The 12,017-nt window shown below is 31.8% G+C and overlaps 3 protein-coding genes and 1 non-coding gene across 4 annotated transcripts; 2 read left to right on the plus strand and 2 right to left on the minus strand.

The window, feature by feature from the left end:
* Nucleotides 1–61: 61 nt before the first annotated feature.
* TRNAQ-UUG (transfer RNA glutamine (anticodon UUG)) lies at nt 62–133 on the minus strand. Its single transcript has one exon. It is a non-coding gene; the product is annotated as a tRNA-Gln (tRNA).
* A 1,164-nt stretch (nt 134–1,297) lies between these two features.
* LOC110822429 (agamous-like MADS-box protein TM6) lies at nt 1,298–3,337 on the plus strand. The gene is made up of 7 exons (XM_022052553.2): nt 1,298–1,671; nt 1,800–1,866; nt 1,948–2,009; nt 2,117–2,216; nt 2,657–2,698; nt 2,843–2,887; nt 2,983–3,337. Exons 1-7 carry the CDS (start codon nt 1,484–1,486, stop codon nt 3,160–3,162), a joined length of 684 nt encoding a protein of 227 aa, XP_021908245.1. The 5' UTR covers nt 1,298–1,483; the 3' UTR covers nt 3,163–3,337.
* Nucleotides 3,338–5,372: 2,035 nt separating this feature from the next.
* On the minus strand, nt 5,373–8,816 carry ALDH3F1 (aldehyde dehydrogenase 3F1). The gene is made up of 10 exons (XM_022052648.2): nt 8,482–8,816; nt 8,204–8,272; nt 7,987–8,083; nt 7,349–7,555; nt 7,044–7,168; nt 6,847–6,951; nt 6,487–6,659; nt 6,255–6,345; nt 6,023–6,172; nt 5,373–5,749 (listed from the first exon to the last, which is right to left on the minus strand). The coding sequence occupies exons 1-10, from the start codon at nt 8,677–8,679 to the stop codon at nt 5,513–5,515; spliced, it is 1,452 nt and encodes a 483-aa protein (XP_021908340.1). The 5' UTR covers nt 8,680–8,816; the 3' UTR covers nt 5,373–5,512.
* Nucleotides 8,817–9,740: 924 nt separating this feature from the next.
* LOC110822228 (agamous-like MADS-box protein TM6) lies at nt 9,741–11,933 on the plus strand. The gene is made up of 7 exons (XM_022052280.2): nt 9,741–10,116; nt 10,239–10,305; nt 10,386–10,447; nt 10,702–10,801; nt 11,186–11,227; nt 11,390–11,434; nt 11,525–11,933. Exons 1-7 carry the CDS (start codon nt 9,929–9,931, stop codon nt 11,702–11,704), a joined length of 684 nt encoding a protein of 227 aa, XP_021907972.1. The 5' UTR covers nt 9,741–9,928; the 3' UTR covers nt 11,705–11,933.
* The last annotated feature ends 84 nt before the right edge of the window (nt 11,934–12,017 follow it).

Consider the following 12,017-nt stretch of genomic DNA (forward strand, 5'->3'; position numbering starts at 1 on the left):
AAAATCTGAAAAATACACTTGGGCCCAAAAACTAACTTAGTATATTATAAAAACTTCTTTCAGGTCCTACCGGGAGTCGAACCCAGGTCGCTGGATTCAAAGTCCAGAGTGCTAACCACTACACCATAGAACCGTGGATGGTCTTTGGAAATTTAAAATAATATACATTTAATAAATTAACATAAAAATTTACTATTAAATGCATCATTGAGTTCAATGATTTATATTTAAAATTATAAAATTGCTATTTAGAGTGGTAACTATTTTTAGATGAGAGTAGAAGATATGACTAAAATTTAAATAGTCAATTAATTACAAAAAATTATATTTTGTATAAATAAATATTTTCAATTAGCATATCAATTATGTCCTCATAAAAGATTGTATAAACATACATGGCTAGATAGTATATATTAAATTTACAATAATAATATATTGTCAAAACGAGTCTAGCGTAAAATTTACATATTTATTAATTAACTTATACAATCAATTAACAAATTAAATTTTTTATTTTAATGTTATACTTTTTGTTATGTATGCTATGTGCAAGTATACGAATAAATATAGATTAACTGAGTTAATGGAATTCATCCATTGTCTCAATGGAATTCATCCATTGTCTCAACTAGTGATTAAATATAATAATTTTTTTAAAAAAAGCTACTTAATTCTTCTTATTGATCAAATTTGCAATCTCAAATTTGGCTCACCGGACTTAATAAACCGAGTTCATACTAACTAATGCACTATATTTTTCATTATTTAGTTACTAATTTTAGAGATTTTCGTAATTAAACTTAGATTAAGTTGGATCAAAATCTAATGAGTTCTAACCGGTTCCAACAATGCCAATAGACCCATCTTTTAATTGGTTCAATAAAGCATGTTGGTCGAGCCTAATCCAATTTATTGACTGGAATTTAGGACTAACAAAAGGAAAAAGTCATTTTCAATTTAGAATGCACCTTAATCAAAACAATTAGCATGAATTGGTGTGGAGTCAATTAAGAGTACCTGAGTAGGCTGTCTATATAATCTTCTAGGTATACTTAAAAGATTCAACCCACTTTGCAAGTACAAGTTTAGGCAAAAAAAGATGGGTTAACATTCAATCATCCTCACTGAGTTGTCATTTTCTCCCAACACAACACGTTACCAACATATATATACACACACACACACACACACATCACATGCATTCTTAGTTATACAACAATTCAACTTTCCATGGCCTTTTCCATATACAGAAACAACCTTCTTCTATTTCTATCTTCAATATTTATTACCTCGGGAGTCTACCTAGCTATATCTTTCTTTTTTCACCCTCCACAAAAATCTCTTTTTCTTTCTCTCAATTATTTTTTTTCCTCTTCTTCTTTACGTTTTTTGGGGTATCGACAGTGCTGTAATATATAAACCTAGGTAAGTGGCTAATATAGGAGATCCATCAAATTGATTAATCGAGGAGAAGAGAAGTGAAATGGGTCGTGGGAAGATCGAAATCAAGAGGATAGAGAACCCGACGAACAGGCAAGTAACTTACTCCAAGCGCAGAAATGGCATCTTCAAGAAAGCCCAAGAACTTACTGTTCTCTGCGATGCCAAGGTTTCTCTCATCATGATCTCTAATACCGGCAAGCTCCATGAGTTCATCAGCCCTACTGCCACGTATTTATATATTACTCCTCTCTCTCTCTCTCTCTCTCTCTCTCCACATATATATATATATATAATACTGCTTATATATAACCCTAGCTAGGTAAATGGAAGTTTCTGATGATTTTCTTCGACGTTAGGACGAAGAAGATGATAGATCAATACCAAAGTACTTTAGGAGTTGATCTGTGGAGTACCCACTACCAGGTTTTATTTTTGTATTGATCTTTTAGTCATTTTTAATTAGCTTAGTATTTTTTTGGGGGTTAAATATGGTGGCTTTTGCAGAAAATGCAAGACAACTTGAAGAAGCTGAGAGAAATCAATAACAAGCTAAGGAGAGAGATTAGGTGCTTAATTGAAAATTAATTATATTTTTTGGGGTAATAATATTTATTTATATTGATTTTAATTACAACAAAACACTATGTATGTATATGTATGGTTTTAATTAAAGGCAAAGAAGTGGGGAAGACTTGCATGATGCTAGCGTGGAAGAACTGCGCGGTCTTGAGCAAAACATGGCCTCGGCTTTGGAGGTCATACGGGAACGAAAGGTTTTATTTTTATCTGTTTCTTTATTTCTAGTAACATACATACAATGAGTATGACAATACAAATAATCTTTAAGTGAATGCTTAGCTGCGATCGAAACGAAGATGCAGTCTTAGATCATCTTTTGTTCTTAACTCTATCCCCCCCCCCCCCCCCCCCACTCAATATAAAGAGATTTTCATTTTTGTAAGGGCCACTAGCTTTAATTAAGATTAGTATTTATATGTTCTGGCTTATATTTTGTAAGGGTTCTTAAATATAGCTGTAGAGATTACGTGTGCGTGTGGGTGAGTGTAAATATATATATATATATATATATATGCAGAAAGTTATGAGTTAATTTCCCTTAATGATTTTTAGTTAGATATTGATTTACTTTAAAATAATAAAATTCATTATTAGAATCCCAAATTAATTTTTTTGTGAATTATGTTGTCCACAGTTTCATACTATCAAAACACAGACTGATACTTATAAGAAAAAGGTTTGTTCCTCCACTTGCAATATATATATATATATGTGTGTAGTTATAGAGTCTTGTAAAAATTTAAAATTAATTCATTTCAAATTTCGTTAATGATCTTTTTTCTTTTTTTTTTTCTCTTCTAATTTTCCTTTGTAACTCAAGGTTCGGAACTTGGAGGAACAAAATGGAAATCTCTTGCTTAAATTCGTAAGGGTTCATCAAAAAAATTATTTTAGTCAATTTATTATTATATCAACATGCATACACATGATTCTATTTTTTCTATCTTTTCTAACATGAAGGAAACGAGATATCACGGTGATCCACATTACGGACTAATTGAGAATGAAAGGGATTACGAATCTGCAATTGCACTTGCTAATGGAGCTTCCAACCTTCATGCATTTCGTCTTCACCATAACCACCACCCAAATGACCTTCACCTCGGAGGATTTGGTTGCAGTGATCTTCGTCTTGCTTGAATGGATGTTTATAATTAATTATTATGGAAGAACAAATATAATAATTAAGGATTAATGGTCGGATTGTACTTCAATATTGTCTAGTATTACGGCCTATAAAAATAGGCATTTCTCATATGTGCTTTTTTGGATTGCAATATATTGACTGGCAAGAACTCTCGTTGCCTTCTTTTAATTTTAGTTCATTATATTGTGTTGATGGATTGAATTATACACGAAGCTTAATAATTTTGACTAATGCCCATTTTGTGAATGGTGTGTATATATATAACATATCTATCTATTAATTTTTTAAATACGATGCTGTCTTTAGCAGATTAAGTTTTCCAATATCACACACCATAAAAATTAATTTAGTAGATTGACATTTCGTTAATCAATGACAGAACAAAAAACGCAACGTTTCGAAATACAGGAATTTATGAAATGGAGCAAGAAGACGATCGACACAACAAACAATCATAGAAAAATCTTCAATCAAGAAGGTTTGGATTTGGAGTCGTTTGAATCATATTTGTAAAGCTTGTTATAAGCCTCAAGCTCCTCGTAATACACATCCCACACGCATCGCACACATCCGCTCCCGCAACAATCCCCAGGTTCAGGCTTCTCCGGAGGAGGAGGTACCGGCGCTAGAGAAAGTTTCCTCTCGCCTTTCCCTCCTCCTCCATCCTTCTTCGCAGTTGCTGCCACCGATTCCTTCGATTCGTCGTTCTTCGTCGCCATTTTTGAGGTATTGATGCAGAAAGGCCTTCGCGGGTCTTGAAATCTGCTGCTGCCGGCGTTGAGTATTGAATTAGTTGCAGAGGCTTGTTTCCAGGTCAGATCTCCTCGCAGCCCCAATCTCATGGACAAGCCAGCATAAGTTTGGATCTTGATTGGCTTACCTCGGGGTTGATCGGCCAATCGAGGTAAAAATTGACGAAGATGGGGTTGGTGGTGAGGGTGTTGTGGCAGAATCGTTCCCAATCCCATACACGCACAAGACGCCCTTCCTATTTGTTATGCGGTGTCGTTTGAACGCCGCCTTACCTCAACGCAGCCACAAAGAAAACGTCATCGGGAGCCACGTATCTCACTGATGACGTGGCATATTGTCGGCCGTTCATGTGCTTTGACTGTTAATACACGACGATTTGGAGTTATACCTCCAAGGCACAAACGCAGAAGCCACAAGTAGAATTTGACTTACTGGGACAAGAGTTCATTGTTTACGCAAATACGTTTTTTTCCTTTTTTCGGAATAAAATTAATATTTTATTTAAATATAAAACATTTTTATTTGCCGAATTCATAAAAAGTTTATGTCAATAATTAAAAATAAAACTATTAAATGAATCTTAAAATATAAAACATTATTTCTAGTTATTTTGAGAAATTTCTTTCACGTATGTACTCAAGTATTATCCAAAAACACGTTATTCTTTTTTCTAACAAATATATTCATAAAAAAATAGAAATAAAAATAATTAAATATTTTAAAAACATAAATTAATAAAAAAATATTCAAATATAAATAACATTTTTAAATTTTATTATAGTTAAGAGTACATTCATCACAAAAGCATGATGTCTTCCAATTATTGAGCAAATAAGTTTTTTTTTTTAATAGATGATATATAAATTCATTAAGTAGATAATCTACATCCGCGAATTACAACACTATTCAAATAACATCTAAATGAGAATACACTTAAAAATATAATTTAACTTGAATTAGTAATTTTTAATAAAAATAAAAAATAAAAAAATATATAAGCTATCTTTTTAAGAAAACAAAAATAAGTTAAATTTTTAAACAATTGTGACTAACTGAACTGAAAAAACATAACGTAATAAATTTATAAAATTTGACCTAATTTAATTATCGTAATCCCACCATCACATTAGTAAACGAAGTCTATAATTCTACTAAATTAAATATTATAAATTTATCATTATCAGCTCATAATATATTTTAAAATAATAAATTTTATATTTTCAATAAAATCCGAACTCATAACTTTTTAGTAAAATATAGATATTAATCATTAAACCATCGTGCTATTGGTAAGAATGTACCAATAATTAAACTAATAAGTGAATAGTGATCAAATAAAAATAATTAAGATAAACTTTATCTAAAAAATCTAAATAATTAACCAAGTAAACCTAAATTTATCATAACAAGTCACAAAAATAATCTCCTTAGCTGCTTCAACAAGAAATAATTATAACTCTTAGAACATTTAATAATTTTTTATTAATCATAGTCATGTTCGATAAACTTTATTATAATTTTATCATGACCACCAACGTTTACAACAATTTATTTATAAGAACCTTTATTGCACGAGCTAATGAAAATGGGCTACTTCTTCAACCCAAGTAGAAGCAACAACAATTTGAAGTACTGAGACATGTAAGCCAATCTGATGAATACCAGTTTGAAGTTGTTCCATGGAGGATACCTTGGCTCAATTTCAGGGAAGAAACGTCCATGCATAACTGCCTTTTCATGGCTGAAAGTATCAAAAGAGTACTTCCCATGGTACCGTCCCATGCCACTCTGCCCTACACCTCCAAATGGAAGTGCCTCACATAAAAACTGCGGGTATAAACAAATGAAAAAACTTAGATCATTCATTTGTTTTCGTTCTCTACTCTATTTTTTTGCATAATTCTATAAGTTGTTCTACAATCGCAAATGAGTTGACAAGTCCTATGATTTTTATCGAATAAAATATAAAATATAAAATATAAAATATAATTTAAAATAAATGGATATTGATAGAATCCTCAAACTCATTTTTGTTTTGAAAGTACTTCTTGCATTTGTCAGATAAACATATGAAAAGAAAACACAAATATTGCTACGTACTTGGACAACAACATCATTGAATGCCACGCTTCCTGAGGATGTTTCTGATAAAATCTGCTTCTTGAATGCTTCATCTTTGGTGAAGGCATAGATTGCAAGGGGCTTCGACTTGGAGTTGATGAATTCAATGCTTTCTTGAATGTTCTGTAGCTGAAACATGGAAGAAAAAAGGGGAAAAGGGTGAGTACTTAGATAAACATTTCTGAAATGAAAGAGCATGCTTGTTTCTCACTCTGATTATAGGAAGAAATGGACCAAAGATTTCTTCATTCATCATCTTGGAATCAAGTGGAGGGTCTAACAGGATTGTTGGCTCAATGATCCTGGAAAAATCACAAAATGAAGATCAGGAAATCCCCCAAGACAAACACTGAGCTAAAGATCACTTAGTATTTATGTATGCATTGGACGCTGCTAGAAACAACATATAAAGCATAGATTCAGAAAAGATGCTGAGAAGTTACAATTTTTCTTCATCCATTGAACCACCATGAACAATGGAAGCTGCAACGCGGGGATCTTTGATAAGGTTGCGCAACCTCTCAAAGTGGCTTTTGTTGATGATTCGGGAGAGGCAATTCGAATCTTTTGGACTTTCACCAAAGATTTCCTTTATCATTTTCTTCATCAATTCAATCTGAAAGAGACCAGAATTTTCCAAGCACTAAATGGGATTTTCGTGCATTAGGCCAGATAAATTTTGGAGAATACACTGGATCTATAGACCGAGACAACTTAATAAGTAACAGCAGCAAGCATTGGAGATTCAAAGAATAAAAAAGAAAATTTGAAAGAGCATTGGTAAAGAAGTTATTTGTATATACCACAGAGTGGGCAATTTCATGTTCCACAACCACATAGTCAACTCCTATGCATGCTTGCCCATTGCATAGCCCCCACTTGGCTCCTACTATTCTCTTCACAGCCACCTTGATGTTGTAATAGTAACAAAACAAAAGTATTATGGAGTTTGTTAAATCTTATCCTCGTTAAGAATACAGTTAATTGAGTTGAAAACAACCTTCTTCTCCCAAGGAGCAGAGAGTTTATCAAGGATAGCTGGGCATTTTCCACCATGCTCTAACGTAACAGGCGTTAAATGCTTGGCAGCTGCAGTCATAACAATCCGCCCCACTCTAGCACTCCCTGACAACAATACGACCATCAGCACTCAAGAAATTTAAAACATCAAAACAAAGTTAGTATTAATATATGAATCGATTGGCAAAAAGGTTTGAATAATATATATCAGGTATGTGCTTGATCTTTGCATTCAGCTCGAGACTTTGACATGCGAAAGTATATCAAAAGGAAGGAGAGCAATACCGGTGAAGAATATCTTGTCCCATTTCTGCTGCAATAGTTGTTCAGCAACTTCACTTCCACCTTCAAGGACCTTGATGGCTTTGGGATCCAAATAAAGAGGGATGATGTGGGCAAGGAAAGAAGAACACGCTGGGGCTAGCTCTGAAGGTTTCAAGACCACAGTGTTTCCAGCAGAGATTGCTCCTATCAATGGATCCATGGAAAGAGCTGTATCCAAAAAGTATAATTAGTAGGCTTGTCTAACAGTATCTACCCTAAAAACTTACTCCATGATACCAAATGTATGATAAAATAATTTTAGGGGGATGTTTGGTGTGACTCTTCTTTTCACTCAAGCTAATCTTAGGTTGTTTTGATTATTTTTTTAAAAAATGTAACTGGATTTTTTTTTATTTTGTGATTCTCTAATTAAAAACATTATTTTAGTAATCACTATCGATCAATTAGAATCTATGAGTAAATTTTTAAAGTAAAAAACTATGAAACCAGGCATTTTTCATTTATCTTTTCGAAAACCTAAGGCTCATAGGCCAGCAGTTATAAACAGAATTATGACTAACCAAATACCAAATATGATCTATATTTCATATTCGAGTCAACAAGAAAAATTCCCAGATTCAAGAATGGAGTGAACTTACAGAAGGGGAAATTCCAGCTTGATATTATCAGAACTGTTCCAAAAGGTTCAGGGATAACTCCTCCTTTTGCAGGGAAGAACAATAATGGTAGATTATTCTGTTCGAAAAGCCAAATTAAGCAACCACCATGAACAACAGAGCAGTACCCCCAAAAACTCAAGTACACTATTTCATCACTCAATAATGGCGGTTTCCCGCTTAGATTTGAGTAACTCACTTTTTTTGGCGCCATCCATTTCTCCACACAGTTCAAAGCATTATTCGCTGATCTCTCCACCACTCCAACCTGTATAGTTACAGCAATTGATCGCCCAAGTAAAAAACTCACGATAAATTTAAATTCTCATTTCCCAAAAAATGAAAATCCGCTTGACCATGATCAATCAGAATGTCCTCAAGAAAACCTAATTGAGTCCCATTTGCGTAATCTGAATTTAATCAATTTCCATGGTCAATGCTCAAATTGCAGCACAAAGACACTTATACATGTTATACCTCATCTCTGTAAGCTTCAGTGGAGTGCTTTCCTAGATCTTGCCGCAGCACTCCAAATATCTTCTCTTCGTTGTCGTGTATTAACTCGATTATGGCTCTAAGTTGAGCTTTCCGCCATGAAAGATCTCTGGTTTTCCCGCTCTTAAACGTCTGTCTCAGCTCAACCAAGCTCTCTTCAATCCCACTCATTGCTTCCATGGAGATAATACACCCTAGTTTACACTATTATAGTGCTACAGTTATGCACTGAGTTAAAGAGAGACGAAGACTGATGTTAACTCGTACAGGAATTAGCTCAGTTGAATGGCAAGAAACGAACCGGTCAGTCTTAGGCTTTTGGCCATGCGCGAAAATGAATGCGCATTGAAAACTCTCCAACCAATTTTCTCACTCGTCTCTTTCTTTGTCTAATGCTTAGAAGCTGCTGCCCCTTTTCGTGTCATTAACTACAAATAATTAATGAATAATAACGTTTTAAGTATTAATTAATTAATATCTTTATATTAATGGGATACGAAATTAATAAAAGAAATGAGAAGTTTGTAACGGTGAGATCATTCCAATAATATGAATCAAATTTAAAAATCATTGTCAATAATTTCGGTTATTTAATCAAAATCGATAGTTTAAGAAAATAAATAACTTCTTAAAATTTAATGTCTGATATTATTATTATTTTTTTTCATAATTTAATCATTGATGTTTTTTGTTTGCTCTAAACGTGTAATTCTTTTAATTTTTAATAAATAAAAAATTTAAATGATTAAAATATATTTAAATCCTTTAAAAAAATTAATATTAAACAATTAATTCATAATATAGTAATAATACGTCTAATAATATTATTAATTAAATTTATTTTTTTAATTATTTTTAACTAATCCAATAAAAAACGTTGAGGACAAAATTATAATAAAAACATTTTAGGTATAAAATCATAATTTATTAATTTTTCTTTTTCTTTATTTTTCATTTATTACCATCGACCTCTGCACTGGAAACCATATTTCCAAGAAATCTACGATCAACCATCCTCACTGAGCTGTCATGTTGAAAAGCTTCTCCCAGCACAACAACACGTTACCAACATATACATACATACATACATATGTATAAAACACATGCATTCTTTTATTTGGAAGGAAGAACATATGCATTCTTAGTTACACGCCAATTCAACTTTCCACGGCCTTTTCCAAATACAGAAACAACCATCTCCTTTTTCTGTTTTAATCTTTATTACCTTTGAAGTACTCTCCATTGTATATATTTTTTTTTCTTTTACCCTCCAGAAAAAGCTCTCTTTCTCTCTCCTCTCAATTATTTTCTTCTTCTTCTTCTTCTTCTTCTTCTTCTTTATGTTTTTTAGGGTATAACAGTGCGGGTAATTGACCGAGTGGTAAGTAACAGGAGATCAAATTAATTAATCGTGGAGACGAGAAGTAAAATGGGTCGTGGAAAGATTGAGATCAAGAGGATCGAGAACCCTACGAACAGGCAAGTAACTTACTCCAAGCGCAGAAATGGTATCTTCAAGAAAGCCCAAGAACTCACTGTTCTCTGCGATGCCAAGGTTTCTCTCATCATGATATCTAATACCGGCAAGCTCCACGAATTCATCAGCCCCACCACCACGTATTTATATATTACTCCTCTCTCTTCCTCTCTCTCTCTCTCTCTGTATATATATGTAGTACTGTCTATATATAACCCTAGCTAGCTAAATGGAAGTTTCTGATGATTTTCTTCGACGTTAGGACGAAGAAGATGATAGATCAATACCAAAGTACTTTAGGAGTTGATCTGTGGAGTACCCATTACCAGGTTTTACTTTTATGTTAATTTTTTTAATTACTTTTTAGATTAGGTTTTCTTCGGGGGGTTAAATTTGGTGGCTTTGGCAGAAAATGCAAGACAACTTGAAGAAACTGAGAGATATCAACAGCAAGCTAAGGAGAGAGATTAGGTAATTAATTGAAAAATTACTTAAATTTTTTTTGGGTAATTGATAATACTTATTGATTTTTTATTAGTTTACATTAATTCAAATTTAGATTTATTTAAAGCAAAGGAAGAAACATATTACAAAAGGTTGTTATATATAATATCTATAAATATATAATAAATTTACTATCAGATTAACTATGAAAATTTAGAATCTGCTTTGAATATCATGTACTTTTAAGTTAGAAGTATATATATATTTTTGTGCTTTTTAAGGCGAAGAAATGGTGAAGATTTGCACGATATGAGCGTGGAAGAGCTGCGCGGTCTTGAGCAAAACATGGCCTCGGCTTTGGAGGTCATACGCGAGCGAAAGGTTTGATTTTAATTAATTCTTAATTAATTAAATTACTTTAATTAATTGGATTATTAATTTATAGGTTTCCGGCAAAAAGAAGGATTAAGTATTTTTAATTGCATGTTTTATAGATCTACATGAAGGGTTTTAATTATGAAATTTTCTTGTATTTTTCGTATTAGTGAATCTAATAATTATGAATAGTATTATAAGTAGAGATTTTTTTTTTTAATTAAAAATTAATTTTTTGAAGATTTTAAATAACTACAATAAATAAATGTATTTGCATAAATGCATACAATTGAAAGTATTCTTTAATTAATTAGATATTGGTTTAAATAAAATTAGTAATAATTAATTATGTACGATCCCAAATTAATGTGTTAATTATTTTGTTTACAGTTTCATACAATCAAAACACTGACAGATACCTACAAGAAGAAGGTTAGTGTATACTTAATCACACAATAAAGTTTGCGTTTACAAACTATGTTTACTTATATACATTATTTTTGGAATATGTAATATTTTTTTTATATATATTCCTATAATGCCATATATATTATAATTGGTGATCTCTTTTTTAATTCCTCTTTAAAATTATAGGTCCGGAATTTGGAGGAACAAAATGGAAACCTCTTGCTTAAATTCGTAAGAATTCATCAAATAGTAATTACTATATTTAATTTAAAATTATATCAACATACATATATGATTCTATTTTTTTTAATATATATAAAGGATACAGGATGTCATAATGATCCACATTACGGTTTAGTTGAGAATGAAAGAGATTACGAATCTGCAATTGCACTTGCTAATGAAGCTTCCAACCTTCAAGCATTTCGCCTTCACCACAACCACCATCCTAATAATCTTTATCTCGGAAGATTTGATTGCAGTGATCTTCGTCTTGCTTGAATGAACTTAAAGTTTGTAGTTTCGATTAAGGAAGTTATTAAATAATCAATTAATATATGAGATTATATGAAATGAATATGTTAACTGCGATTACTATCGGAAAATATATATAATAATTAAGGATTTAAGGTTGGATTGTATTTCAATATTGTAATATTTATATATCTTATATATGTTTGTTTGATGACAATATTAATTGGCTAGAATGTAATAGCTAGAACTTTCATTACCTTTGAATTGCTCTAGTTCATTATTTTAATATATATAGGACTATTCTAAATGCATATATACTAGATTATTTATAATATTGAAT

This window comes from Carica papaya, chromosome 4 (assembly GCF_054855325.1).
Source record: "Carica papaya isolate Zhongbai chromosome 4, ASM5485532v1, whole genome shotgun sequence".
Lineage (NCBI taxonomy): Eukaryota > Viridiplantae > Streptophyta > Magnoliopsida > Brassicales > Caricaceae > Carica > Carica papaya.

What these genes read in the sequence shown, in the direction of transcription:
- LOC110822228 (XM_022052280.2), top strand. Translation starts at nt 9,929, where the DNA reads ATGGGTCGTGGAAAGATTGAGATCAAGAGGATCGAGAACCCTACGAAC. An exon ending in AAGCTAAGGAGAGAGATTAG is followed by an intron (nt 10,448 to 10,701) that starts GTAATTAATTGA and finishes GTGCTTTTTAAG; the next exon opens with GCGAAGAAATGGTGAAGATT. An exon ending in CAGATACCTACAAGAAGAAG is followed by an intron (nt 11,228 to 11,389) that starts GTTAGTGTATAC and finishes TTAAAATTATAG; the next exon opens with GTCCGGAATTTGGAGGAACA.
- ALDH3F1 (XM_022052648.2), bottom strand. Translation starts at nt 8,679, where the DNA reads ATGGAAGCAATGAGTGGGATTGAAGAGAGCTTGGTTGAGCTGAGACAG. An exon ending in AATGGATGGCGCCAAAAAAA is followed by an intron (nt 8,084 to 8,203) that starts GTGAGTTACTCA and finishes CTTTTCGAACAG; the next exon opens with AATAATCTACCATTATTGTT. An exon ending in AAGCTGGAATTTCCCCTTCT is followed by an intron (nt 7,556 to 7,986) that starts GTAAGTTCACTC and finishes TTTTGGATACAG; the next exon opens with CTCTTTCCATGGATCCATTG.
- LOC110822429 (XM_022052553.2), top strand. Translation starts at nt 1,484, where the DNA reads ATGGGTCGTGGGAAGATCGAAATCAAGAGGATAGAGAACCCGACGAAC. An exon ending in AAGCTAAGGAGAGAGATTAG is followed by an intron (nt 2,010 to 2,116) that starts GTGCTTAATTGA and finishes TTTTAATTAAAG; the next exon opens with GCAAAGAAGTGGGGAAGACT. An exon ending in GAAATCTCTTGCTTAAATTC is followed by an intron (nt 2,888 to 2,982) that starts GTAAGGGTTCAT and finishes TCTAACATGAAG; the next exon opens with GAAACGAGATATCACGGTGA.